General features: G+C 46.5%; 1 protein-coding gene and 2 long non-coding RNA genes across 6 annotated transcripts in view; 1 reads left to right on the top strand and 2 right to left on the bottom strand.

Moving 5' to 3' along the window:
- LOC309653658 overlaps positions 1 to 4710 on the top strand; it is a 51036-nt gene extending 46326 nt beyond the window's left edge. For 2 of the 3 annotated variants that reach the window (XR_014259343.1, XR_014259344.1), the window contains exons 7-8: positions 229 to 436; positions 3175 to 3288. This is a non-coding gene — a long non-coding RNA (uncharacterized lncRNA). Of the gene's footprint in view, positions 1 to 228; positions 437 to 3174; positions 3364 to 4576 lie in introns of those variants that run through there. The other variant, XR_014259342.1, reaches the window with a different exon arrangement.
- LOC309653657 (inactive ubiquitin thioesterase OTULINL-like) lies at positions 1972 to 25973 on the bottom strand. Of its 2 annotated transcripts, none has more exons than XM_082478520.1 (8): positions 25811 to 25973; positions 10206 to 10365; positions 10088 to 10119; positions 9890 to 9981; positions 8976 to 9125; positions 6619 to 6747; positions 5439 to 5708; positions 1972 to 4603 (listed from the first exon to the last, which is right to left on the bottom strand). In XM_082478520.1, the coding sequence occupies exons 1-8, from the start codon at positions 25872 to 25874 to the stop codon at positions 4430 to 4432; spliced, it is 1071 nt and encodes a 356-aa protein (XP_082334646.1). In that variant the 5' UTR covers positions 25875 to 25973; the 3' UTR covers positions 1972 to 4429. The 2 variants fall into 2 exon arrangements, with proteins under 2 accessions (XP_082334646.1, XP_082334645.1); XM_082478519.1 differs by having other exon boundaries at positions 4521 to 4844.
- LOC309653659 lies at positions 24200 to 25221 on the bottom strand. Its single transcript, XR_014259345.1, has 2 exons — positions 25060 to 25221; positions 24200 to 24603 (listed from the first exon to the last, which is right to left on the bottom strand). It is a non-coding gene; the product is annotated as an uncharacterized lncRNA (long non-coding RNA).

Below are 25973 nucleotides of genomic sequence, written 5' to 3'. Positions count from 1 at the left end.
CTACTTGTACAGAAATGGGTTTTACAACCCATCTAGACTAAGTTGAAAATACTTCAAGCGAGCATTTAAAAAAAATTTTAGGAAATTGTCTTGACTAAATTTTCCAAGTGACTAAGTGACACTGGTGGCAGCAAAATGACTTAAATAATCTGAGACCTGATGACGTTGACTATGAGGACCAATGGATCAATTATATTCAGAACTTGGGTTTTTTTGTTTTTAAAACAGAGAGTGGTATTTTCTCCAGAGACACCGGATAGGAATATAACTTGATCGTCCCACATGTGGTCCACTCATCCACGCTGGCTTTGAATCACACTCATCCCACGCTGAGCTCTTGTTTCCTCAAGCGCATTCTATGGTCTTCCAGTGCAGACAGACAGCATGCACTTCTGGTGGTTCTACACAGCCTTCTGGTCCAGGGCTGATTGAATATGTGAGTAGTTGTTCTATCACTTATAAACCATGTTGATATTAAGCATAAATGTAGTCCAGATAAGCTTTCATTTTCTTAGCCTAGAGGAGTATGACAGGATTAAAACCAAAGTGAATTGAGGGACGACTCAACTGTTTTCAGCAAATAATATAGAAGTGATTGTACCATTTGGACCCACTTAATTTTGTGTCTGACTATAAAACAAACACTGTGACAAACAGGATTTGAAGGAAACTGAGTGACTATAGAGAAAAGTATACCTAAGTATAGTCAATACTAAGGTAATGAAACAATATTCAACTTATGACAAGCAACCCAATAGACCATTAAAGTTTTAGATCTATAAAAATATATATATTTAAAATTTACACAGTAACAATTTACATAGTCTTAAGCAGTGTGAAACACATTCTTATACAAAGAATCATGCAGCTTTAGAAACTTGCTATTTAAGAGAACTAATTCTGAATTAGTCATTCCTTTATTCCTATTTGTATAGGTTTTCACATATCAAGTCAGTTATCAGTTAAAAAACATATACCTTCTTTAATGTGGATTCCCAACATTTTCAGAGTACTCATAAATTAGATTTTTTTTTTCCTCCCCAAGGCCTGCCTGGACAGAATTAAAATGGTCTTTCTTAGATCTCACTAAAATATGAGAAAATCATCTGATATATAACAAAAACAAATATTTCCATCCAAAATTCATCTGCAGAAAGTCCCTGGAAAATTAACAGGAATGCCCCTGATCTGAGCTGCTCTTCTCTCCTGGAGACTGGGCTGAACCTATGCTAGCTCTGTCTGGGGCTCTCCCGTACACCAGAGAAGGCCCTGGGGCTTTCCCCTGGCTCCCCCGTGGGTGGAAATGACTTTGGTTCAGGGCTGTGAAGGCCCACATCCAAGAAATTCAAGTCACTAAGGTGGCCCTGAACTAATACAGTTTCTTGGGGACCTTTCAAATGATAGTGTTCCTAGGATGAAACCAGAAGCCATCTGTAGTTATTTCTTTACTTTGGAGACAAAGCAAAACATAATTTGCATGACTCATTTGGTCACCTAAACCTCCCTCACGTTGGACTTTACATTGAGGGTCTTTTAAGGCTGGAGGAAATACTGAGATTAGAAGGGCACGATAGAAAGATAATGTGAAAAGGAAAAGAAATCCAGGTACCAGGCAGGGGAATTAAACTTGCTTATCAAAAAAGTCAGTCTTGAAGATAAAAGTTCTAAGGATGGATGGTGGTAATAGTTGCACAATGTGAATGTACTTAATGCCACTGAACTAAACATTTAAAAATGGTTAAAATGGTAAATTTTATATTATGTATATTTTACCACAATAAAAAAGTCAGTCTTGTACTAATATTCATACAACCCCTCAGTGTGGACACACATGGCCAAAATTTAAGAGAGAAACTTATGCTAACATCAAAAAAGGACAAGGGCATACATTTTCATTTTTGCTAAAATTCCTCTCATCATTTGAACCCTATAAGGTTAGAGAGACATTAAATGTTGGCATCACACAGGAAATTCACTTCCAATTTATTGTTGGCATTTAAAAGTGGTGCTAATTTATATGCAGTTCCTTTTAATTAGTTTGTTACATTCGATTATACAACTGAATTAAAAACATAAAAATACCCAGTACCTCTTCCCTTAAAATCTTCTGTTCTGATGCTTTCCCAAAACACAGCAATTACTGAGAAGTCATCTTTATTTTTTACTTTCATTGTATCAAAATGTTCTTCACAATCTGGTCTTGCCCCTCTTTTTAAAGAATTCTTTTCCCACCCTGCCCCATCCCCCCAACACAGTTAAGGATAAACATCATGGGTTGATATGTCACAGAGTTATAGGCTGCCCATCCCTGTGAAAAAGTTCTTCCTTTCAGTCCTGGATTGATGTGGAAATCATTGCACTGGATAAGGAGATGCAAGGCCAGTGGGAACACACACGTGCCAGGTACATACCTGGACAGGCTCAGGTGGAGCCAGGAGTCCAGAGCAGCAATTCTACGTGTGTCAGTCTCAGGAGAACTGCTGCAGGCTGTCATCATATCTGCTTGTGAACACAGAGGGGAGAGTTCATTTTTTCTTGGTCACAGTAACACATCAAGGGGATAACTTGCAACAGTGTCAATTAAATGACTGGGGTGATGCAAAGCCATAGATGCCTCCAAGCAGGAAAGGGCTGTAGAGCTCACGTGAGAACTCCTGCTTCGCGCACCTGTCAAGGTAACGCACAGCCCCTGGAGCTGAGCTCGCTACTCTGCAGCTCTTCACCCGGAGAACAAAACGACGGCAGGCACAGCACTGGCTTATGCAGTACAGCTTATACAGGTGATCGTCCCCATTACAGAAGAATCTGATTGTTATTTTCATACACCACAGCATTTAACATACCTCTTTTTTATTTACAGTAAAATATGGAAATGTGAGAAAACGTTAGCGTCAAACACGTTAAGACGTTCTTAGAAGGGGTGTGTAACCGTGAAGTAGTGGATCATTAGCCAAGATTCTAAAGGTTATTTTGTATTCAACATTTGTTGAAACTCAAAACAGATGAGCAGAGTACCTCCAAAATAAAGATTACCAAAATAAACTGAAAAAGTATTTCCAAAATAAAGATGACCAAAAGCTAGTTAGCCTGAGTATATTAGTTGTCTACTGCTGCTGTGTAACACATTACCAGAAACTTAGCGACTTAAACAGCATATCATCTATTGTCTTACAGGTCTGTAGGCTAGAGGCCTGACACGGGCTCCACTGGGCTCCAATCAAAGTGTTGGCAGGGCCACGTTCCCCTCTGGAGGCTCTAGGGGAGAATCTGTTCCCTCGCCTTTTCCAGCTTCCAGAGGCCACCCACATTCTTTGGCTTGTGGCTCCTTCCTGAAACTGCAGTAACTTCCTTCCTGTATCTGCTGTAAGTAACCAACGCCAGCAGTGTTGCATCTGTCTCTGACTGTCCTTCCAGACCTCACATTTCCCTCTGACTGACACTCTCCCAAGTCCCTCTTCCACTTTAAGGACCCTTGTGATTATGTTGGGCCCACCTGCAGAACCCAGACTACTCGCCCTATTTCAAGGTCAGTGGATTAGTCCCTTAATTCCACCTGCAGCCTTGTTCTCCTTTGCCATTTGACCCGACATATTTACAGGTTCTGGGGATTAGGAGGCAGGATTCTCCCTACACACATTAAATACACATGTAAATACACATTAAATACACCGTTTAATATTTTTGTGACAGTACAATGATTGTCATTCAGCTGCCTTAATCTACAGAACTGATCTCTGATCTATATAAAACATATTAAACTAGCCAGATGCGATAGTAAAAAAAAAAAAAAAGATGTAAAACAAATTGTACAACATTACAAAGTAGTGGCTATGTGTACATATGTGTTTAGATATATATATATATAAAATTATACATGTTTATGTGTGTGTGAGTGTAAATACACACACACACACACACACACACAATTTTAAAGTTAATCAAATGGTTCTGGAAAATTAATATACCATAGATATTCCTGGGAAGGTAATGCTTATAAAATAAGGCCATGTTTATGAAGATCCAAAATCAGTCAAAGATAAGATTCTTAACAAAGAACATAAAGATTATAGACAAAGAAATTCCTTCCCTTTAGTCCTTTTCCCCTACTTGTTTTCTTCTCGCTTTCTTCCTGTTGTTGTTCTTCCCAAACTAAATGTCCTTGTGCTCTGTTGTGGGTGAAATGACCAGAGCCTTTACAAACAAGGTCAAACCACCAACCCACAAATACATTAGTGCAGGGGCTCTGGAGGAAATCACTGGAAACAAAGGGAAGGCACGTGGGTCTCCGTCCAGTGTACCTGTAATCCTGGAAAGGGAGGTCCCGATTCCTCCAGTGGCAGCAATACTAGCTTTGCTTTTCTAGAAACAAACATTACTTGCAAGTGTGACCACTGTCACCGGCGAGAGCTGGTGCCCGGTCCAGGCAGACTTAAAAGACAGGAATGTGATAGTGGCGGTCATTCTCAGTCAGCAGGGAGACCTCCGGCCACTCCCTGAGCGACTCCTCTGGGTAGCAGACTTCAAAGTCTCTGGAGTTAAACCTGAACAGTCTGAACACTTTTATCTTTACTTCCAGGGAGTATCCAAGTACAAACATATCAATCTGGGGAAGAGATGAAAGAGAGGTCACAGATACACATTTCCAAATTCCCACCTCTCACCAGCGGAGGGCGAGTATTCTTCTGCAGCTCATGAGATGACGATGTACTTGCTGACAGACCCACACATGGACCAGGGAGTGGGCACGGGGCTGGGGACGAACGTCCGCGGTGCGGAGGGCAGGGGACAAGCGGAGAAATTTCTCTCTCTGGGGAGTAGCGTGAAGAAATCACAGGGAAAGCTGCCTGGAAAAAAAAACTAATAAAGGAATGCTTACAGTAAAAGTTACACTGTTTGTTTTTCGAACGGTTTTTTTTTTTTATCGTTTTAAATCAATTTTTATTAAAATGTCAGATGATTTTGAGCACCTCCTAGGAAAGGAAAGGAAAGCAAAGCAAAGCAAAACGAAAGCCCTTTTCTATGGGGAAATAAAAGCATTGTCTGGACTTCTTTTAAAATTTCAATAACTTCTATTTGTCTGCACTAAGTAGCCAAATGCTCTCCCAGATGTTGCCTCAGTTTGCAGCTGGACTTGCTCCTGGGTAACCTCTGTTGTGGGAAAGCCTGTTACCGCCCGAGAGGCAGCGGGAAGGTCAGGAACGCTCCCAGCACTGCCGCCCGCCAGCCACAGGGCTGCAAAGACGCAGCAGCCAGCACCGGGCAGGAAGGTTTATCACTCTTCGTTTCCTCATTTGAGGGCACTCATACCCACCCGCCACCTCTTTGCAGCTGGATTTATCATGGCTGAAAGCAAACTACAAACAAACAAACACCTATGTGCTCAGGTGTTGCCAGCACCGTCCTTCATCAAACACACACGATTCTTCTGCCCCATTTACCTGCTCTAGTCCACACGTGTCACCTACAGAGTTCAGGTGATTCATCATGAAGCTCAAAGGGTCGGAAGAGGTTTCCCGGGTAAACAGGAGTCGAAAAAGACTGGGAATGACATTTGTGGTCTTCATTTGTTCATAAGCCTCAGTGACTTGATAGAGCATGATGAACTTCAGAGCTTCGTAAAGTTTACACTCCAGGATAGCATCAGAAAAAAGGGCGTTGCACATGCTTCCTCGCTTGTGATAATCTTTAATTCCACTAAATTCAGTCCACTAAAAGCAAACACAGATGTAAAGTGAAACTTAAACGGCAAAGGTGAATACATACACTGTTGCATAATTTTTAAAGTACTTATAAAACAAACCAGAGATTAATAGAGGGGAGTCGAACTTTAACTTTTCATTTTATATCATTTGACACTGATTTTTTTAACCCTAAGTACTTATTACTTTTACAATAACAAAATATTTCATTTAAACTAGTTTTTCAAAAAAGCACCACCTACTAGGTAAAATACTAAACAAGTCAGTTTCCTAAAGCTGCCTCTAAGGGTGTTGGGTTACACAAAGGACATTCCAGTGAAGAACAGTACTAATTAGTATTCTTTCTTTACCACTCACTGTGTGCCAGGGTGGGGTACAAAGCAATCTACGTGCATTCTCTCATTAAATCCTTACAATAACTGTACAGGGTTGAGACTATTCATATTTTAGTTTTACAGATCAGAAAACCATGGCACAAAAATGGTATTTCCCAAGGAGGATTCATTTCAATGATCTAAAATCTGTGTTTATTAAGTGCAGGGAAAAAAATCTTAGTCAAATTAGTCCCCAAGTTACTAATAGGCACATTTCAGAAGGGCATTTCCCAGTGCCTTGTCTGGACCTTGCACCGCATTTTTCTGGGGAAACAACAAAGGTACGTGATTGTTAAGGTTTCTGACCAGTCCACAAAAGCCCTCTTAGCCCGTAATAGGTCTAATCATCACGTAGAACAACACTGCTCTCGTTCATCACTTGGAAGGAGAAAGAAGAGCAGGAAAGGAAATGGTCAGTTACTAGAAGACTATTTCTGCCTGCACTTCCTACTTGCGGGACATAAAGGGGCATGCCTGACATGCAGAAAAGGGGCTGCGTGTGGGATGCATGCTTTCATTCCTAGTTTTCCCCCCTAAAGACTCACCTGTGTTTTCAATAATTCCACACATTTACGTAATTTTCCAAACACATTCGAACCTGTATACTTCTCAGGACCAAAACTGTATTGCTGGATCCAATTACAACCTTGTGAAAAGAGCAGTTTTTCAGGAAGCTTGAAAAGGAAGTAGATGCCAACAGTGATCAGTATCTCAACATGTCTGACACACAATTTGGAATATGTCACAGGAGATAATCTTATCTCATTCAGAAATCTTCATTTGAAAAGACTGTAACAACAGTTAAGTAAAAACGTATAGTCTTGTTTTAGATTTGTGGATTTAAGTGATTTGGATCATCTTAATTCACAGTTTCACAACTGATGAAAACCTAAATGAAGATTACGTCTACAGAAACAATCTTTTTGGATAAAACATTTCCCGAACTTCCTAGGTATCTCCCTTTAGAAATTATTTTTAACCAAGCACCGTTAGAGTGACACAGTACATCAGGGAAATGTGGATTGTAGAAGGATGCACTTTGGGGTTCAAACCTGGCTCTGTCACTCGCCTGCTGAGAGACTGCTCAACCAGCACTGGTTATGTAACCTCTCAGCCTCATCTCCACTGTAATGGAGACAATGACGCTTGTCAGAAATCAATGCAAGTACTAGCCATTTTGCAGGACTCTTGTTGGGACTAAATAAGATTATAGAATACGTAGGAATCTGATCCACTGTGGGTGTCTGATACATTTTCCCACCCAGCCGAGCTTGTGGAGCCCAGGGCCTCGGCTAAGTTCTCTGTCCTCAGCAACTAGCAGCAGGGCTGGCACACAGCATACACTTAACTGCTAGATGCAATCAAACTACCAATAAAAACAGCTCCAAACGGAAGATGTTAAGGAAATAGACCGTGTGTAGTTACATATATGCAAATACTTTATATTTCTTTGCTCCTCCATCCTTAAATGTACATCTGTGGTTAGGCATACTACTTTCAAATAAAAATTAAGGTTATTCATAAGACTGTGCTGCTTTACACTGTTAAGAAAATGAAAAAAAACAAGGTACTGACTGGGAGAAAATATTTGCAAATGACATAGCTGATGAAGCACTCGTATTCAGAATATATAAAGAATTCTCAAAACTCAATATTAAAAAAACCCAAACAACCTAATAAAGAATGGGCAAAAGATCTGAATGGAGACTTCTCCAAGGAGGTAATGTTGATGGTAAATAAGCACGTGCAAAGATGCTCAATATCATTACCCATTAGGGGAATGCAAACAAAAAACAATGACACAAATGCACCCCTATTAGAATGGCTAAGAAACAAAACAATAAACCTGAGAACGTGGAGCAACTGGAACTCATACGTTATTGGTGGCAAAATGGCAGAGCCAGTTTGGAAAAGAGTTGCCAGGTTCTTATAAAGTTAAACATAAACCTATCATGTGACCCAGCTATCTCACTCCTAGGTATTTACCCAAAAGGAATGAAAACTTACATTCATACAGAATCCTGTATGGGAATATTTATAACAGCCTTATTCATAATTGTCAACAACTGGAAGCAATCTGGGGACCTCCCTGGTGGCGCAGTGGTTAAGACTCCGCGCTCCCAGTGCAGCGGGCCCGGGTTTGATCCCTGGTCAGGGAACTAGATTCCACATGCGTGCCACAACTAAGAGTTCACATGCCACAACTAAGAAGCCTGCGAGCTGCAACTAAGGAGCCCGCCTGCCGCAAGTAAGACCCAGGGCAACCAAATAAATAAAGAAACTGGAAGCAATCCAGATGTCCTTCAACTCATGAATGCATAAACAAAATATGTTATATTCATATCAAGGAACACCATTCAGCAATAAAAGGAGTGAACTCCAAATCCATGGAACAACATGGATGAACTACAAATGCATTATGCTAAGTGAAAGAGGCAGATTCAAAAGGCTACACACCGAATAATTCCATTTATGTGACATTCTGGAAAAGGCAAAACTAAAGGGATGGAAGACATATCAGTGGTTGCCTGGGGTTGGGGGTGAGAGAAGGACTGACAAAAAGGGATACGAGGGATTCTCTGGGGTTGAGGTTACACACTGTGCTTGTCAACACTCAAATAACCATAGAGTAGAAAAGTGAATTTTAGCAGACCACCTAACTTATAAAGGACAGATGCCCTTCTCAAGAAAAGATGCCGGCATTAAAAACAAACACAGTTGAGTGCGACTATCCTTCTGAGATGATTTGTTTGCAAACTGACATGAGAGACAGAGGACTGGGCTAAAGGACCTTCAGTCTCCTGATGCCCTGTGCACAAAGCCACCCACAGAAGACCCCGAGCACCTGTGTTGCAGTCCCCGTCAGTGCGGCCTTTCCCGAACTTCCGGTGTGAGAACGTACCTTCACAATATCTTTCTCTTTCATCCAGGATGGGAAAGAGAGGCCCTGGCTGAAGACTTGGAAGAGCACCGACCTTAGTGCGTCGTAGTTGTCTCTCCTTACTTGTCGGACACATTTAATGTGCCGCTGCCAAAACAGCTCCTTGTAAGCCTATGAGCACGAGAGGAGAGGCTGTCGTTAATTCCACTGGACGAGAGAGTAAAGAAAGCAAATCCACTGCATCTTCAGCAAGGTGTTACTCCCCAGTAAAGCGGACAACAGAAACAAAACAATTATAAATTATGAATGCGAACACGTGTAATTTTCAAGTGACTTTTGTGTGTATGGAGTCCATGTCGTGCTATTTTAGCTGGTAACTTCCTGGAAGCCCAGAGCCGGGAAATGTCATTCTGGGGAGATGATGTCTACAACCTGAACACAGTGAAAAATACTATATATACTTTTAAGCCCATGCTAAAGTGTCATTTAAATGTACTTTTCTTTTTCCTTCTCTCTCTCGCTCTCTTTTTTTTTTTTTTGGCTTTAGCTAGTGACAAGGTTGGACAGCACTGCTGGGAATATTTACCAAGATTGGTCTGATGGAAAGTTCTAAAAATCCTCAAAATGTTTTATGTCAAGGTGCCTGAATCCCTTCAAGGACAGTCCTTGCAGATGTGTTCATAGGCCTGGCCAGGAGGGAGCTGAAAAGGGTATAACGCTCAAGTGTCCTGAAATTACGGGCCTAATTTACCTAAGTCCTCGAAGGCACTAGCTCTAGGTGAAAGGCCTGAACGCAATGTCTAGCAGCTGTTTGGCTTTTAATTAGAGCCACGGTTGTTCCTGGTGCCACATTTGGTAAAGCAGAATGGAATGCGTGTTTCCCGATTTTTACACACAAATTCTCCACCCACCACGAGCTGTATAAACAGACACACCTTCCTCATCAGCTTGGCATGGGGTGTCTCTCCTTTCCATTCTCTTGCACAATAACTGAGTATATCAACTTCTGCCTCCACGCTGAGGTTCCCTGAACCAAATCAAAGATACAAGGTGGTGAATTTTCCCTTTCCTTTCCCTTCTTGAACCCTCTCTGCACTTTAAAAATAAGGAAACATATGCATGAAAATATTGACTTTTGAATCTCCTCTGCAGATATCCAATCCACCTAAAAGATAAGGGAACGATAATATCAAAATTCTATTTTAAACAGCAAGGGCATTTTTGAAAATTAAAGATGACATAGCCACATACCTTTTCAGCCAGTTCCCTAAATATAAATGTAGCCTTCTGAAGTAGCAGAGGGTGCCCACCAGAAATGAAACTGCCAACGTCACTGACCCCTTTGCTACTCTCCACGCGGCATCTAAGGCTTGGCTGGTGACGAGCGTCCAGGAGTGAACTTGGTCATTTCCTACAAAAATTTAATAATAATAATAATAATACTGTATAGCATGGGGAACTATATTTAATATACTCGATAAACCATAATGGAAAAGAATATAAAAAGGAATGTATATATGTGTCTAACTGAGTCACTTTGCTGTACGGCAGAAATTAACATTGTAAATCAACTATACTTCAATAAAAAATAAAATAAATATACATCACAATTACACAAGCCTGCTTTGTTTAAGGGGGAAAAAAAGATACACTGGATAATTTTACCTGTAAAGAGTCTATCATTGATTTATATAAACATTTTTTAAAGCATTTGAAAATTCAATCTAAAAATTAAAGAAACACCTAGTTCTCCTATAATCAGTGTCACATATGAGGATATCTTTGTTCTACGGAATTCAAGAGGAACAGGGCACATAAAGAGCGTGGGTTTCGGAATCCCTCAGACCTGAATTTAAAACCCGTTTCTCCTACTTATTCAGCTGTCTGACTGTGGGACACCTCATTTCTCTTACCCTGAATTTTCTTGACTGTAAAATGGGAGTGAAAATACCGACCTCGCTGGAGAAAGATGGAATGAAATCATTTAAGAACCAGCACAGTGCGCCTTGCACCGTGTAGAATATCTGTTAAATCCAAGAATGACCAAGGGAGTCTGCTCAGCACCGAGCCCACAGGAGTCAGTCACACCAGGGGCGTCTCCTGCCGTGTGGCCACCACCCACTTTTGCCCACGGCGATACTCTTAGGTCATTACGGGCCGTAACACATGCCATCATCTGAACGCACAGAACGAGACTCAGACAGCAGGCACAGAGACATCGTTTCCAGAAAGTGGGCCACTTAGAATAGTCGTGGATGGAGCTAGGTGTGCAGCTTACAGGGTACACTACGATTCCTGATGTGACAGGAGAGAAAATTCACAGGCCAGGAGAGCCCAAACTACGTACTTGCAATATTTTACTATGTGCAGCAGATTCCTAATTATATTATGTTTGAACACGTAAAATGCTGAAGTACAAATGAGGAAGAGAACTTTTGAATGGTGGCCAAACCTCCTGGGGTTCATTGTGCAACAGTTCCCTCCCTGGCACATTGGTTTAGTAAAATTCCAATGATTAACTGTAGTAAAAGCCTCCTGGATTCGGAATCTACAATTTTAGCATTTTTGATCGTATGGATATTTGATATGTGTATCTCAGTAAAGTTGCTATACATTCTCAATAAAGAAATATATATACTCTCAATAAAGAAAGAATTTACCAGCAAATAAAGAAATAAAGTTACCAACAAATAAAAATATGCATGTTTATAATTATTTAAAAGTACATTTTTTTATTATTCAATTAAACTATTTATTTTTAGATTGTTGTACATTCATATGCAGCTCTGAGAAATAAGCTTGTAAGAGGCAGAGAGACATCATGTACACTTTACTGGAAAAGTACATTTTCAAAAGCAGGTACTTACCTGTTTAAAACAATTGATTAGCTGTTAATTATGTATTTACTTCTACTAGATATTTAGTACAAAGTTTTTAATGAATTGCTTAAAAACGTAAGCTATAATGCCTTTGCATCTATAATTCAGACTTTTATTAAAAAGTCTACATTATTCTTCTTAAAGAATGTATAATATTTTAGTATAAAGAGAGAGCATCATATGTGTACATAATCACTGCCTTGTTGACGAGCATTTGGATTGTTTCCCAGTTTTTCACTTTTACAAACATTTTCCTCCAACAGTCCTCGTGGACTCACGGTATCTTTTAGGATAATTTCTAGAAGAGGAAACTCTGGGTCAAAGGGTGTGCACATTTCCAGATGTTACAGACGTTGCCAAAGTGCCCCCCTCAAACAGTTGACACTCCCGCCACATGTACGAGCCTCCGTTTCCCTAAACCCCAGGACCGGCTATGATTCCTCACTGCAGTAACACGTTCACAGCTCTTCCTCTGTGAAGAGCCTTTTAGAGCATCTGCCTGCTCCCCACCGGCTCACCCTGGTGTTTGCGTGCACTTGGAGGGCTGGGGGCTGGCTGCTGGCCCCTCCACGGGGCACTGCTCTCACCCGCCGCACACGGACTCCAATCGACGGGCTGCATTCTTAAAAGATACTGCCCGGCCCCTCGGGGCACTTGATTCGAGACCCCTGAAATAGGGGCTTCTCCTGAGCGTGAGGCCTCTCGACAGCTGCCAGGGCCTCCATGGGGACCCACCGCAGATTATGTTCTCCTCACACCTACACACGCGCGCGCGCGCATACACACACACACACACACACACGCACTTCCCTAGCCTACTGCCCTAATCCTTGAAATTAAACCCACCTCCAACCCAAGAAAGGGCGATATGATCAACTTCTCAGAAAAAAACATGTGAGGGCTCAACACCCCCTTCCCATGCAAACCAAGAATACGAGCCTAAACTCCTTGTATCCACTCTACTCAGTGCACCCACAGGTACTGGTCAAGTGACTCAAGCCAAGAAGGGCCAGGGAGCGTATCATGGGGGCTGGTGTGGGTACCAGGGAGCGGCCTGGAGGCGGGACTCAGGAGGTCACAGGGGAGTGGGCTGCGGCTCAGAGACAACCCCGAGGTGTTCACATAACTTCGTATGAAAATATTATCAGGAGTGGGGCTTTGACAGTTCAAAAGAGCTACAGTTTGAGCTTTTGCTATGTGCCATACCCTGTGGCAATCGTTTTACAGAAATTGTCTCATTTGCTCCTAGAAACGCAGTGGCGTAAGGAGGCCCTGGTCCTGCAGTACACGGGGTGGGTGACTCCATGCCCCCACGTGCCTGTCCCTTAACCCCGGGAACGAGGGCAGCAGGACAGCCCAGCGCCGGGGACGCAGGGCGGCTCAGGGGCTCCTCTCGCTGGTAACACGGAGGCCCCCTTGGAGCTGCGGGATGGTTTAAGGAAATGTTGGGAAAAGTGCCGAGCTCGTGGCCGGGCACACGGCAAGTACCCAAAACATGTTCATTATTATTTTATCACCTGAGGACACTGCGAGGGAGAGAACGATGAAATAAGCCGCAGAGCTAGAATTCAAACACACGGGGCAATGCGATGCGGAAGCTGGACGCTGTCCCACTTGCCTACCCTGCCTCTGAATGATGGAGCTGAGTGAATCCCAAACCAGCTCTGCTACAGCAAGTGGAATCCAGACTCTTTAAAAAGAGAGTTTAAAAAATCTCTCCTGCATGTATCAATAACTGGATTACAACTCAAAACAACAGACACGGAGGAGAACGCCATAAATGAGGCACCCAGCAAAATACTATCATGATCACAGCTTTGATGATCTCCTGAGTCAAATCTCATTTCCCCCAAAGCAGCCGAGACGGGATAAGATCTTCCATGTCAGAATCTTCCCGGGGTCCCCCTCGGCCAACCGGCCAGGGAGAAGTCAGCACCAGCCCGCCCAACTTCCCCTCCCCTACCCGGTGCCCTGCCTAACGGGGAGCTGGCCTTGGGGGGCGCCCCCTGGACTAACAGGAAAAGAGAGAAGTCCCACCACCATGGAGTCAGTCTTTCAACATAATAAACAGAGGAGCGAGAACAAGGGCAAGAAACAAGGGGAGTGGGGACGAGGGGTGGCTTTGGCGACGAAGAGGCGGAAAACAAGCGTTGCCAGGAATTATGGATTTGATCCTTTTGAATGCTCATCAAGAGATAAAAACGAAATTTCTTTTTAACCCTTTTGGGCTGGACCGCTTGGGTGGTGGCTGAAATGAGGTGATACGTGAGGCACCAGGCATTCCTATGACAGCGGAAAGTGGATGAACTAGGTCTTACACACCCCCCCAGTCATCACCATTGCCACCTGCTGAGACCTCAATCCACACAATCCGAGGTAACACTTAGGTAGTTGCGATGTCCTTTGGGTAATGACACCAGAACCTCCTGAAGCCAGCAGTGTGGCCATGCGACACTAAACTCCGATCTGTGATCACTCAGACTACATGTGGCAGATGAGACCACTGACTGGAACTGAAAACATTAAAAGCCACTGTTTTTTTGTGGTAAAACTCTACTTAGCCTTTTTCTTTCCGTTCTCTAAACTGTACCAAAACTGAAATAATTCAAACACTCAAACAGGAAACCAAAAAGAAAAAAACAAACCTGAAAACAAAACTTAAAAGACCCAGAGGAGCCGGAAACCGAGTGATCACGCTGACAGCACTGTGCCCCAGCCTCAGGCTGGCTCGCAGGGAGAGCCCCGGGGTCTGGCTCGCCGCGACACCTGCAGTGGTGCCCCGGCTGGAGCCCGGCCCCTGCCGCGCCCGCCTCCCCGCAGGCCGCCCCTGGGGCTGCAGCGGCACAGGGAGCTCGCTCCACGCTCGGCTCCTCTGCCCCCGGGTCCGGCCCGCTGACGTTCTCCTGAAGCAGAGGCGGCGGCAGAGGAGGCGGATCAAGGGCTACGAGCGAGCGGGCTTCGCGGGGCGGAGCCTAGGCCTGAGCTAAACAGGCGGCAAAGGCGATCTAATTTCCACATTGGAGACAGCAGGGGCAGCGAGACATATCACATGGGAAAATCACCTTGTTAAAAACTTTAAGGTGAAAAATGCTAAATTTAATATAATAAATACAACAGATATTTCTATCAGCTTCAATGCCATATTCTGGTTGATTAGCAGGAGATGGTAGGAAGAGTGGCCAAGAGAGATGGATGGGTTGGGAAGCAAATAGGGCCCGGGACGGCCGTGCCCCTTCTCTGTGGCAGGAGTGGTGAAGGGAGGGGGGTGCCCCAGAGAGGAGTACACACAGGCCACGTGGCACAGTGGACTGGGAGGGGCCCGGGAAGCCCCCCTCCCTCCTGCCCCTCGCCCTTCGGTTATGCTACTTCTTCCTACCCTGGGCTGGGCGCCACGCTGGCAGGCAGTGAACTGAAAACACACATGCTCTGGCCCCAGGGAGCTCTTGGTCTGGTGGGAGATGCCCTGCTGTCAGGAAAGGCTACTGGTCAGCTTGCCCAGGCCCACAGGTTAGCACGTCCTGGTGTCGGGGTCCGGCCGAGACACAAAATAACACGAGGCCCTCATGCTGGATGCCCAGGTGGGTCATCTCTCTCAGAGCGGAGTTCTGAGAACCTCAGAGGCTCGAGAATAAAGCAAAATACGGTACATTCGTCCAAACATATAAACTAAGCAATAAGCAAACAGAACGATAAACATACAGAACAAATCCTGTTAGGTCATCAAGGCTTCTGAATAATTTAGAGCAAATGGGAGACTCCTAGAGAAAAGTCAGCACAGTGGAGTGAAAGGCTGTGTTTAAATGGTCTTGGCTCATGCAAAACCATAGGTTAGTTGGGGGTTTTTTTGTATCACCTATGTGGGAAAGAGGACAAATATCCTCTTAATAAATCTTTGAAATGGTGAGGTCAAAAGACTTTCTACACTTTTGAACTTCAGGTATTAATCCTGCTCAGTTAAGAAACCATGGTCTCCCACTTAGTAGAGTTCTACAACCAACAACTACGAGATCAGTATCACTGAGGAAGAGAACCACCAACGCGAAAGTTTTTATCTCGAAAGTCATGACCAGCGAGACACACAAGGGTAGCCCTGTCATGCAACCAACTTATCAAGGCTACGCGCGCAATCCCACATCCCATAGGACTGGGCATGCTTCACCCAAGGCTCCTGCCAACCAAGAGTCAGCAAACACAGGAGGAAATGCTCCTTGCCAAACACTGAGGGGACTGGGTGCGTGTTTTTAATAACATCATAGCTCAGGGTATTTTCAGGTACTGGGCACAGCGTTAGGTGTGTAAAATTCCGCCCATCACTTTAATTTTCTAACCATGTGGCAGAGGTTTAAAACCCACCCAACTACAGAAGCACAAAAGCGGATAGGCTCCGGGGACCCCAGAACTCCAGGTCACTGTACCCAGCCAGGCAGACGCCCTGTCCCTGGTCTGGTGGAGACGGCGGGCTGGCGGAACAAGCCTGGGACCCAGTCTTTATTCTGCCATTTTCCAGCTGCAGGACCTCAGATGAATCACTTTGTCTCAACAAAGAGGCAAGAGGTTGGTGTGACCAGAGCTGTCACCACCACTTGACTCGTTACTGCTTGGGGTCACGAGGAACGTGTCTGATTCTTCCTCCACACCACAGCCTTTTAGACCTTTGACAGAAACACGGGATGCTTGGGCCGAAGGGGCTGGAAACCCACTGGTTCTCCAAGGCCTGAGTCACACCAGCCCCTCAAGCAGAATGAATCTCTCCCGCGGTTCCCCCCTGCACGCACGCACACACACACACACACACGCACACACGCCGTCCACACTGCACGCGGGTTCCGGTTCAGTGGATTCATGACTGCGCCCCCCACTGGCTGGAAAGCATTTCTGAGGTGAAAGCTGAAGCTTCATTCACTGCGGACCTGGCCACCTGATGAGATGTCACACGCACACTTCATCTTTGAAGCCCAGAGAAAGCAAGCAGAAGCCTGAACTTGAACCCACGTGTTCTGACCCAAGGTCAGTGCCCTTTGAATTAACTACCCAACTGCCCTTGCTGAGTAATTCTCTTCCAAGAATGCAAAACAATTAACAAGCATGAACTCAGAAGGCAGCTGTCATTCCCACTGTGCCTTTTTCTCTTCTAGATCAGACACACCCCCTTCTCTCCACCAGGCCTCACTCGACATGATTTGGTGGCGAGGGGCAGGGGGGTAGTCTCTTCATTATCCCGGTCACCCTTCTCGGGACCCACCCCACACTCAGAGTGAGACCGCAGGTCAGAACACACTGCCCTGAGTGTGACCCAAGCGGGAGAGAATTCAACCACGTGACCACTTCTTCACGCTCCATCGGGAGTCAGCAAGTTTTCTGTGTAGGGTCAGAGAGTATTGTAGGCACTGCCAGCCATCTGGTCTCCGTCCCATCCACTCAGATCGTCCCCGACAGAGGGGAAGCAGCCATCAGACAGTACACAGCGGGGTGGTGTTCCAAGAAAACTTTTTTACAAGACGCTGAAATTTGAATTTCATATACGTTTCACATGTCAGGAAATGGTATTCTTCTTTTGATCTTTTTTCCAACCATTAAAAAATGTAAAAACCATTCATAGGTCACAGGCCATATAAAAACTGGGTGGGACAGATCTGGCCTGTGGGCCGTGGTTGGCCAGACTCTGTCTAGATGATACATTCACACTAATGCAGCCTGCGATTGTATTAGTATTCAGCCTGCCATCAACCTAAAGCCGTTTAGACCTGTTGCTGGAGCACATCTCCCCATCTGCCGAAGGGGGAGAGAGAAAAGGTGCTTTCATCCCACTGTCCTCAAACCTCCAGGGGGAAGAACTGTCCTGGAGATCTGATACTGGCCTCCACCCCTCTACCCTCTCCCCTCCCTCTTTCTTGAGGGAGGGAGACTTACCTGATGGCAGGTGTAAGACCCTCTGCTCAGCTCAGCCCCCTCCTCTCCACTAGGATCTGCCTGCCTGCCGAGAGGTGCCCTTGGGGCTGCTGTCTCTCTGGGGGAGAGGCCTGACCTTTGAGGGGAGAGTACAGCTCAGGCACTGCCTGCAAGCCCATCTGGCCATATGACTAAGACACAGGGATTTTATCACCGAGCCGATATTTAAAAACTCCCTGACTTCCGTGTGTACCTTTCAGTTAGTTCAGAACCTGGGAAGGGAAGCAAGGGATTATCCAGATCGCGTGTGCAAGCTCTGTGCATTTTAGACCCAGGAGCTGACACACATCCCTGCTAAATTTCACGTTACTGGACTTGGCTCACTGCTCTGACCTGTCATGGCTTCCGTGGTGCTCGGTCCCTCTCTCAACTCTTAGACCTTTAAAAACTAAGCTTGTCTTCCACATCCCAAAATAGATCATTTATGAACACGTGACCAAGAGAGAAATAAGGTACACCCTGAGACAAGCCACTTTCGCCACACAGTGATTTTTCCGTTAACCAGAATCATTTGACCTCTGTCGCTACTGGTTACTCATCCTTCTAATTGGCTTCCCTTCTCCAATGCCATTTTCCACTCTGAAGCCAATGGTGTGTGTGTTTTGTTGGTTTGTTTTTTGTATCTTTTTTTATATTCAATGGATGTGTCATCTCTTATGCAAAAATCTTTCTGGCTTTCCTTGCTTATAGGAAAGACCCATATCCTGGCAGCCAGTAGAGTCATCTGGAAAGGCCTCTAAACAAGTGAGAGAGTGATGGGGCATCGCCTATTGCACCATCCCAGCCAGAGGCCTCGGAGAGCTGGTCTTCCCATAACCAGGAACCGGTCTCACCACGTAACCCCAGCCACTGGTGGAACCAACTGAGAGGTCGGGCTGGGCCCACCACTGATGGGAGCCCAGGGCGGAGGTCTCCCTGTCCCCCTCCCCTAGTCTCTACCCCTCGCGGCCCTGTCTACCTTTACGCAGTCCTTCAGATCTGCTCTCCTGAAAAGAAACCAGAGGCTTCAAAACAAACTGGCCAAACATTACAGAGCATCGTACTCGAAGTCTAGGGATGCGCCACATCCTGACCAGCGGGGCTCTCAGAAGGACGACCCTCGGGCCCCATGGAAGCAGAATCTGTGTTCTACAGGATCCCCAGCGATTCAAGCGCAACCAAGGCCTGGGAGGCGCTGCCACCGAGACGGAACCATGCTTGCCCTGGCTCCACCTGTGGAGAATCTATTTATTGGCTGGGCGCCAGTCTTGTCTTTAGTTCCCAGGTGATTCCAATGTATCACCGGCGATGAGACGCACTACTCTGGAGTCAGGGCTTCCTCCGTCCTTGGCTGCTTCTGTTAGCTCAAATATACTATCACACGTTTATTGATTTCCAAAACTACCCTTCGGGGAAATCGTGACAGATAAAGAAAAGTCTCACTGGTCGTGTAATCCAACTACCAGTAAGTGCTGCCTGTGTTCTGTGCCTCTTTCCCTTTGGCCAAGGTGAGGGGCTACTTTTACTAGTCAGTTGCTATTTTTCCAAGGCTGGGATCTATGCCTACCTAAAAAAGAATTTTGCTGAAATTAATAATAAAGGAACCCAGGGCTTCCCTGGTGGTGCTGTGGTTGAGACTCTGCCTGCTAATGCAGGGGACACGGGTTCGAGCCCTGGTCTGGGAAGATCCCACATGCCGTGGAGCAACTAGGCCCGTGAGCCACAACTACTGAGCCTGCGCATCTGGAGCCTGTGCTCCGCAACAAGAGAGGCCGCGATAGTGAGAGGCCCGCGCACCGCGATGAAGAGAGGCCCCTGCTTGCCGCAACTGGAGAAAGCCCTCGCACAGAAACAAAGACCCAACACAGCCAAAAATAAATAATAAAATAAATAAGTTAATTAAAAAACCACTGTTTGTGGTATTTAAAAAAAAAAATAGTACTAATAATAAAGGAACCCAACTACTAATGTGACCTCCGGGGAGGCTGACCAACTCCTCCTGGCTTGCCTGGGGCTCCCCCAGTTTTAGTGCTGAAAAGCTCCTCGTCTGAGGACATCCTTGGTCTCAGGCAAACCAGGACAGGTGCTCACCCTGCCTCCAGGGTCCCCCTTGGTCTGACCCTGACTCTTCCCTACTCTCCCACCTCTTCCTCTTGCTCCAAGATGACTGGCGGCCCTCAGTTCCTCCATCAGGGCTCACTCCTGCCTCCCGGCCTGCCTTTGCCCGTGCTCTTCCCTCATCTGGAATACTCTTCACTTTACTCACTCTCCAGCTCTCAGCTCAAATGTCACTTCCTGGGGCCAAGCTTCTCTGACCCGATCCCAACCCCCAGGCTTGGTCACATCCCTGCTACACTCTCTCACAGCACACGGTGTCCTCTTCCTTCACAGCACGCATCACAGTTTATACAACTGTGTTTGTGTTTGGTTAGTGTCTGTCTCCCTGTGTAGGTGCATGTCTTCAGGACTGGGATTGTGTCTGTTTTCTCTCTGCTTTCTCGGTCCCTAGGAACACGGTAGACAGTTAATAAATATTTGTTGAATAAAGAAGATGAACTGATGTAGTCAGAATCCAGTCCACCTGTCTCCACGACAGAGACTGCCAGCCAACCCCAGTATCTCTTCTCTCTTCTTCCACAGGAATACAATCCTGACTTTGGCTGGCATTCCACCTTCCCTACGTGCTGGGTATAGCCCTGTAAGTGAATTCTGGCCAAGAAGTGCTATGTGCAGTTTTCAAAAGGTTCTATTGAAAGGGGTGTGTACTCCTTGCCCTCCCTCCTCCCTCCTAGCTGGAATGTAGGTGTGATAACTGACATTCAGCAGCCATCTTGGATCAGGAGGTAGCTGTGGGCGTGAAACCCCTGCAGGGTGGAAACAAAGTGGAAGGAGCCTGGGCCTCTGACACTATGGAGCCCATGCCAGCCCTGGGGAGCCATGTCTGAGCTTTGCCATAAAAGAAATAAACTTAATTCACTTATTTGGGGTTGTTCTGTTACTCCACCATACCTAATCCTGCCTAACAGCCTCTCTCTTGCTGGTCCCTTCTGACTTCTAACATGCATGTCAGAAATGGTGTGGGAATTCCCTGGTGGTCCAGTGGTTAGAACTCCGCACTCCCACTGCAGGGGGCACGGGTTCAATCCCTGGTCAGGAAACTAAGATCCCATAAGCCATGCAGTGTGGCAAAAAAACAATAAAGAAAAGAAAAAAGAAAAAAAAGAAATGGTGAGCCACCACTCTGTTTTCCCTTCCCTTAAATACACTCATGTAAATATAAAGCAGGAAGTGAGGCTGTGAAGCGGTCACCTAGTGGGATGGCTTCAGGGTAGAGGAATGAGCAGGCCCCAGGGAGTCAGGAACTGAGCTCCAGGTCTGGTCCTAGACAGTCGAGCAACTTGGACCTCATCTTCCTCCCCTATAAACAAACACAAGGAGGCCAGGCCACTCACCACCGTTCTCCTCCAAATGCCTCTTTATGTTAACATGTTTCAGAGTTATGTTAGTGGAATAGTCACGCTGTGGTACAGGCACAGGATTTTAAGTAGTTGTGAAACAACTGAGGTTCAACTAAACTCAAAACATTACTCAAAACTTGCCCTACAGGAAAGATGCCTGAGCGTGTACAGAAGATACATGAGACCTTGACAAATGCCAGCAAATACTCCACCCGAGACATGCGTGCTTAGATCTGCAGGTCTATTACACCAGCTGACCTGAAAGCAGAATTCTGATAAAGAGCCTTTTCCGCAAGGGCTTGTCTGGGACCCCAGTTTCTAAATGACAGCAAGAAATAAAAGAGGAAGGTTGAGGAGCCTGGGGGAGCGGGAAGGGAAAGGAGAATTGTACCATCACATGTTACAGGCTCCAAACTTTGAATGAATCAGTGAGGTATATGTGGGAGAAGATGCTGGAATATCCAAGCATGAGGAACAGTGCAGTACAAGGTAGGTCTATAAGCAGTGGCCGTACCAGTCCTCTGTCATGACAATCAGCTGAGTACCCCAAACTGAGTTTAACAAATGTTTAAGAAACAAGAGAGGGCTACACCGTGGATAAAACTGATCTAATAAACTCTCAGTTTGAGTGATTTTTCTCTTTATTTCAGATTTCAGAGGAAGGAATCGATGCACCCGAGTCTTGCACTGCTTCAGGTGCAAAACTGAGGGACCCAACATTTATATTAATAATTCGATTGGCTACGTTTGCATTTCACGGTTCGAGGCCAGCCTTAGCTACAAACTGAACTCCCAGTTCATTTGTTAAATACCAAGTAAAATGACACAGAGCTGATGGGGTCCGCTGACTTCAGTGCCACTCAGCCCTTCACATCTGGGTGGTGACTGACTGTCCTCGCCCACGCCGGCCTGGCTGGCCATCTCTTCCACTTCCCCTGTCCTCTCAGCCATTCTGCTGCTTCCACAGCATTTCAACCTATCCTGGCAGGCGATTTGGAAGACACAGAGCACTCAGTTTTCCTGTCACTTTAGCGATCTCACAGCAAAGTTGAGGTCTTCTTGTCACAGATCAACAAATATAACCACGATGTGCCTGCTGTCACTCACTCTAAGACCCAGGGAAAGGTTCTCTCTTTACAGGGAAGAAGTTCAGTCCACTTCAGCTTGGGAGACACAACGCTCCGGGGAACCCTCTCTGCCCCGGCTGAGGGGAGAGACACACAAGGTTCAAAGCCCGCGCCCCTGCCCACCTCCGCTCCTGAGCCACTTGGGAACTGGCCTGTACCCACGAGGTCCTCCACGCCTGGGGGCAGCAGGAGCTCAGGTCCACTGTAATGGGCACATGAGAAGGCAGGATACTTTTTTTTCTTTCAGTGAAAAAGACAGCTGTATTTGATTTACATTTAACAAGATTTACAAAAAGGGGTAGGGGTGGTCCTGGGCTCCTGGCCCCCCCAGATCTGGGCAGTGCCTCCAGGACAGCCTGTCTGACAGGCCGAGACCGGTACCCCCAGGTCTTCTGGGTCCCTTCTGGCCGCCTGGGCCTCAGCATCTGACGTCCAGCTTGACCTCTGAGGTGGGCCCACGGCACGGAGCCCACCCGGAGTACGGGTGCCCCACAGGCCAGGCCAGGCCGGGAAGGCATCTTGTGGCTCTGGGGGCCGCAGGCACTCAGGCCCCACCCAAGAGGCCAAACCCAGGTATCTGGGCAGCTGCTGGTGCCCAGGGAAGAGGGCTGGGATTCTGCTTCTAAGTTGGGAGAGGACTCTTGAGAAGCTAACTTCCAATTATCGATACATTATTACTCCCTCTGCCAGAAGACTAACCCTAACTAATAGTCAATAAAAATCAATAACACTGGCAAGCAGAGAAAGAGCTAATACGGTGTTTTAAATTACTATGTAACTAACATCCAACAGTTCCACATAAACTCAAAGTCAGAGTCACCTGGTTAAATCAACAATGAAAGACTTACTATTAAATTCTTAATTCAGAGGTTTATTGAGCATAGCATCTTACGTGCTACAGTTTCTGGGATTGTTGTTTATTACCTGGGAATCCCAGCAACAGTACTAACAGACAAGGGTCCTTAGAAATGAACATAAACATTTTATTATCCTCTTATTTTAAACATGATGGCCTCTGTCTATTCCGGCTCAATTAAATGAAAAAGTAGAAAAATAGAGTATGACTAGAACAAAAGATCACTGGAAAAATGAGTGTATAAACCAAAACTTTTCCCTGTTGACTTACTGTAACGTGACATTTAAGTGTTCTTCCATTCAATTAATTACAAATCAATAAATGTGTATATAACCTCCGTCTTGAGAACAGATTGTCCTAAGTAACTGAACATGGACCAGAGGATTCAAGTGGGCAGGAGAGAAAGGTCAGATACAATAGTCCATTAACTCCTTTAACTGGTACATAAAGACTTCAGAGCCACGTATAAAGAAACACACGTGTAGGAAGTTTTAACTCGATAATGATGACTTTTTCTCCCGCACACAGACCTGTGAGTTCCCTTGAGCAACAGCGATGGTATTAAGTTGATAAGCCAACTTTGCTTTAGAACAGCTTAACTGTGATGAGGTACCTTTGGAACCTAGAGTGCTCCCAGGTATAAGCCTGAATGTTTTAGGAGACAGAAGCGGGCGATGGTTAAGAACATGCTGCGGGAGGAGCCGGGCTGCCAGGGCTTGAATCCCGGCACCACTTACTAGCTGGAAACTCTGAGGAAATTCCGTGACCATTCCGAGCATCACAGGACGGTGGTTGTAGAGATTACATAAGACTATGGGCAGTGTCTCCGTGTCCAGCACCGTGAAGAGAGCTCCAGTACCCACTGTTACTGTGGCAGGGACAACGCTGGGGGCTGCAGACACATAGGACAGCACCCACCCGCTCCGGGGAGCCAGGTGAAAGGTCACTTTCAAATTCAGTCATTGTGCCAATCAAGAATTTCTACTTAGCTAAAACACATGGTGCCAAAATTTACACTTTATTTGCTATTTAATCCATCTCACAGAAACGTAAGAGTAGAAGTATAAAAGTGACAAAACAGGCTGGCAAAAAATAGCAACTGTGGACCACTTGGTTGTAAGCATTCTCTTGTAGGCTCTGTTGCGGGCATGTGTTTTCAATTGCAGTGTTGGTTTTCCTTTTCCTAAGCCCTCAAACTGCTTTTTAAGGAGGGAAAATGTTTCCCTTTAGGCTGAAGCTGAGGAAAGAATTCTCTCTGCTCTCACAGTGCTGGCACACCTTGAACTTGGTGCACTGGAAGGGAAAATTCCTGACAATTACATTAAGCCCAGAGTAGATACCCTTCGGCGCCCCCCAGCCAGCTTTTCCCAGCTGTGCCCCACCTCCGCTTCCAGCTTTGCTCTGCCGAAACAACACAGGGAGAAGGGAAGAAAATCACATATGAAAAAGTTCAGATGGATACACCCCCAGGAAATATTTGGCTAATTCTATAAGAATCCAAGGTGCAGAAAGGTTGAAAATTAGTTCATTCTCCAAACTTCTGAGAGTGGGATATAAGTCAATCACAGAATTCTAGACTGGGAGGGGCTTTATGGATCAGCTAGCCTAGTGCCCTCATTTTATGGACCAGGACCCAGAAGCTTCGAGGCCCGCAGTCCTGGGCAAAAGGATGTCTAGAACTCACGTCTTGTCTCCTAGAACCGGGCTGTTTTCACCACACCCGACACTTTGCTGTGTGAATCAAAAGCTCCTGCTGGGACCAAGAATCCGGACTAAGAAGCACTGCTCAGTAACTTCCCATTGACGCTGCGGCACCTGGAACAGGCGTGCTCCCCAAATTCACTCGTGGGCTCTCACCCCCGGGGTGGCCTCCAGGGAAATACACAATCGGGAATGTGCTCCAAGCTGAGAAGCAGATCATCTTCCTCAGACCTGGGGCTGGAAGCATGGCAAGGAAAGCACCCTTCATTCGTCCGGTGAGGGCCCAGCTACGCACGCAGAGGGCAGAGACGCCGCGACACAGGTGGCACGCGGCGACCTCGGCCACCTGTGCCATACTGGGCTGCCGCTCCTGTCCCTGGTGAGATTTTTGTTTCAAAAGCCAGAGTTTTCTCTGTTGCTCATCGAGTCTCGACTGCTGCGAAGGTGTGGGCCACATCCTCTGCCAGCAAAGCGCGAAACCCGTCAACTTCCCTCCGACAACAATCAAGGGCTCGGAGGGGACACCGAGAAGGGGACACCGGCGCTCGTGGGCGCCAGGGCCCGACCCCAGCCGCTGCCGGGGCACCCCACCCCGCCGCAACGCATCCCAGCCCGCAGGACCCGCTTTCTCTTTCCAGGAACCCGCCTGCTCTGCCTCGGAGGGTCGCTCGCTGCCTCGGCCCGACGGCGCAGTTCCTCACTTAGGGGCGACCCCCGCCCCCGACGGCCCCCCCAAACCCTGCAGCCCGTCCCCCTCCCCGCCCCGGGCAGGGGCGCCCCGGACCTCCCACCCCTGGGATGGCGGGCCCCGAACCTTCCAACCCAGGGCTGCGCCGACGGCCGGCGGGGGCGAGCGCGTCCCGGGCGCCCGCGGCCCCCGCCCCGCCCCACCGGGCCCCGGGCCCACCTGCGGCGGGGTCGCGAGGTCGTTGCCGCTCCCGCTCCCGCGGGGGGCTCCTCCGCGCCGCCATGGCGGCCGCGGGCTGCTGATGGGCGCGGAGCCTCGACCGCTGGGTCTGTCAGAGGCAGCGGCCGCCGGCCGCCGCCCGGTCTCACTTCCCTGCGGCTGG

This window comes from Balaenoptera physalus (genome assembly GCF_965194825.1).
Source record: "Balaenoptera physalus genome assembly, contig: HAP1_SCAFFOLD_784, whole genome shotgun sequence".
NCBI classification, from domain to species: Eukaryota; Metazoa; Chordata; class Mammalia; order Artiodactyla; family Balaenopteridae; genus Balaenoptera; species Balaenoptera physalus.
The sequence above is the reverse complement of the archived record's forward strand: the minus strand, read 5'-3'. Positions and strand labels throughout refer to the sequence as shown.

Bases quoted from the DNA above. Each gene is read 5' to 3' on its own strand.
- LOC309653657 (XM_082478519.1), bottom strand. From the start codon at position 25,874: ATGGCGGCGCGGAGGAGCCCCCCGCGGGAGCGGGAGCGGCAACGACCT. The intron at 5,709-6,618 runs GTGAGTCTTTAG...GTTTGCTTTTAG, and splicing joins TGGAATTATTGAAAACACAG to TGGACTGAATTTAGTGGAAT. The intron at 4,845-5,438 runs GTAAATGGGGCA...TTTTTTTTCCAG, and splicing joins ACACGTGTGGACTAGAGCAG to GCAGCTTTCCCTGTGATTTC.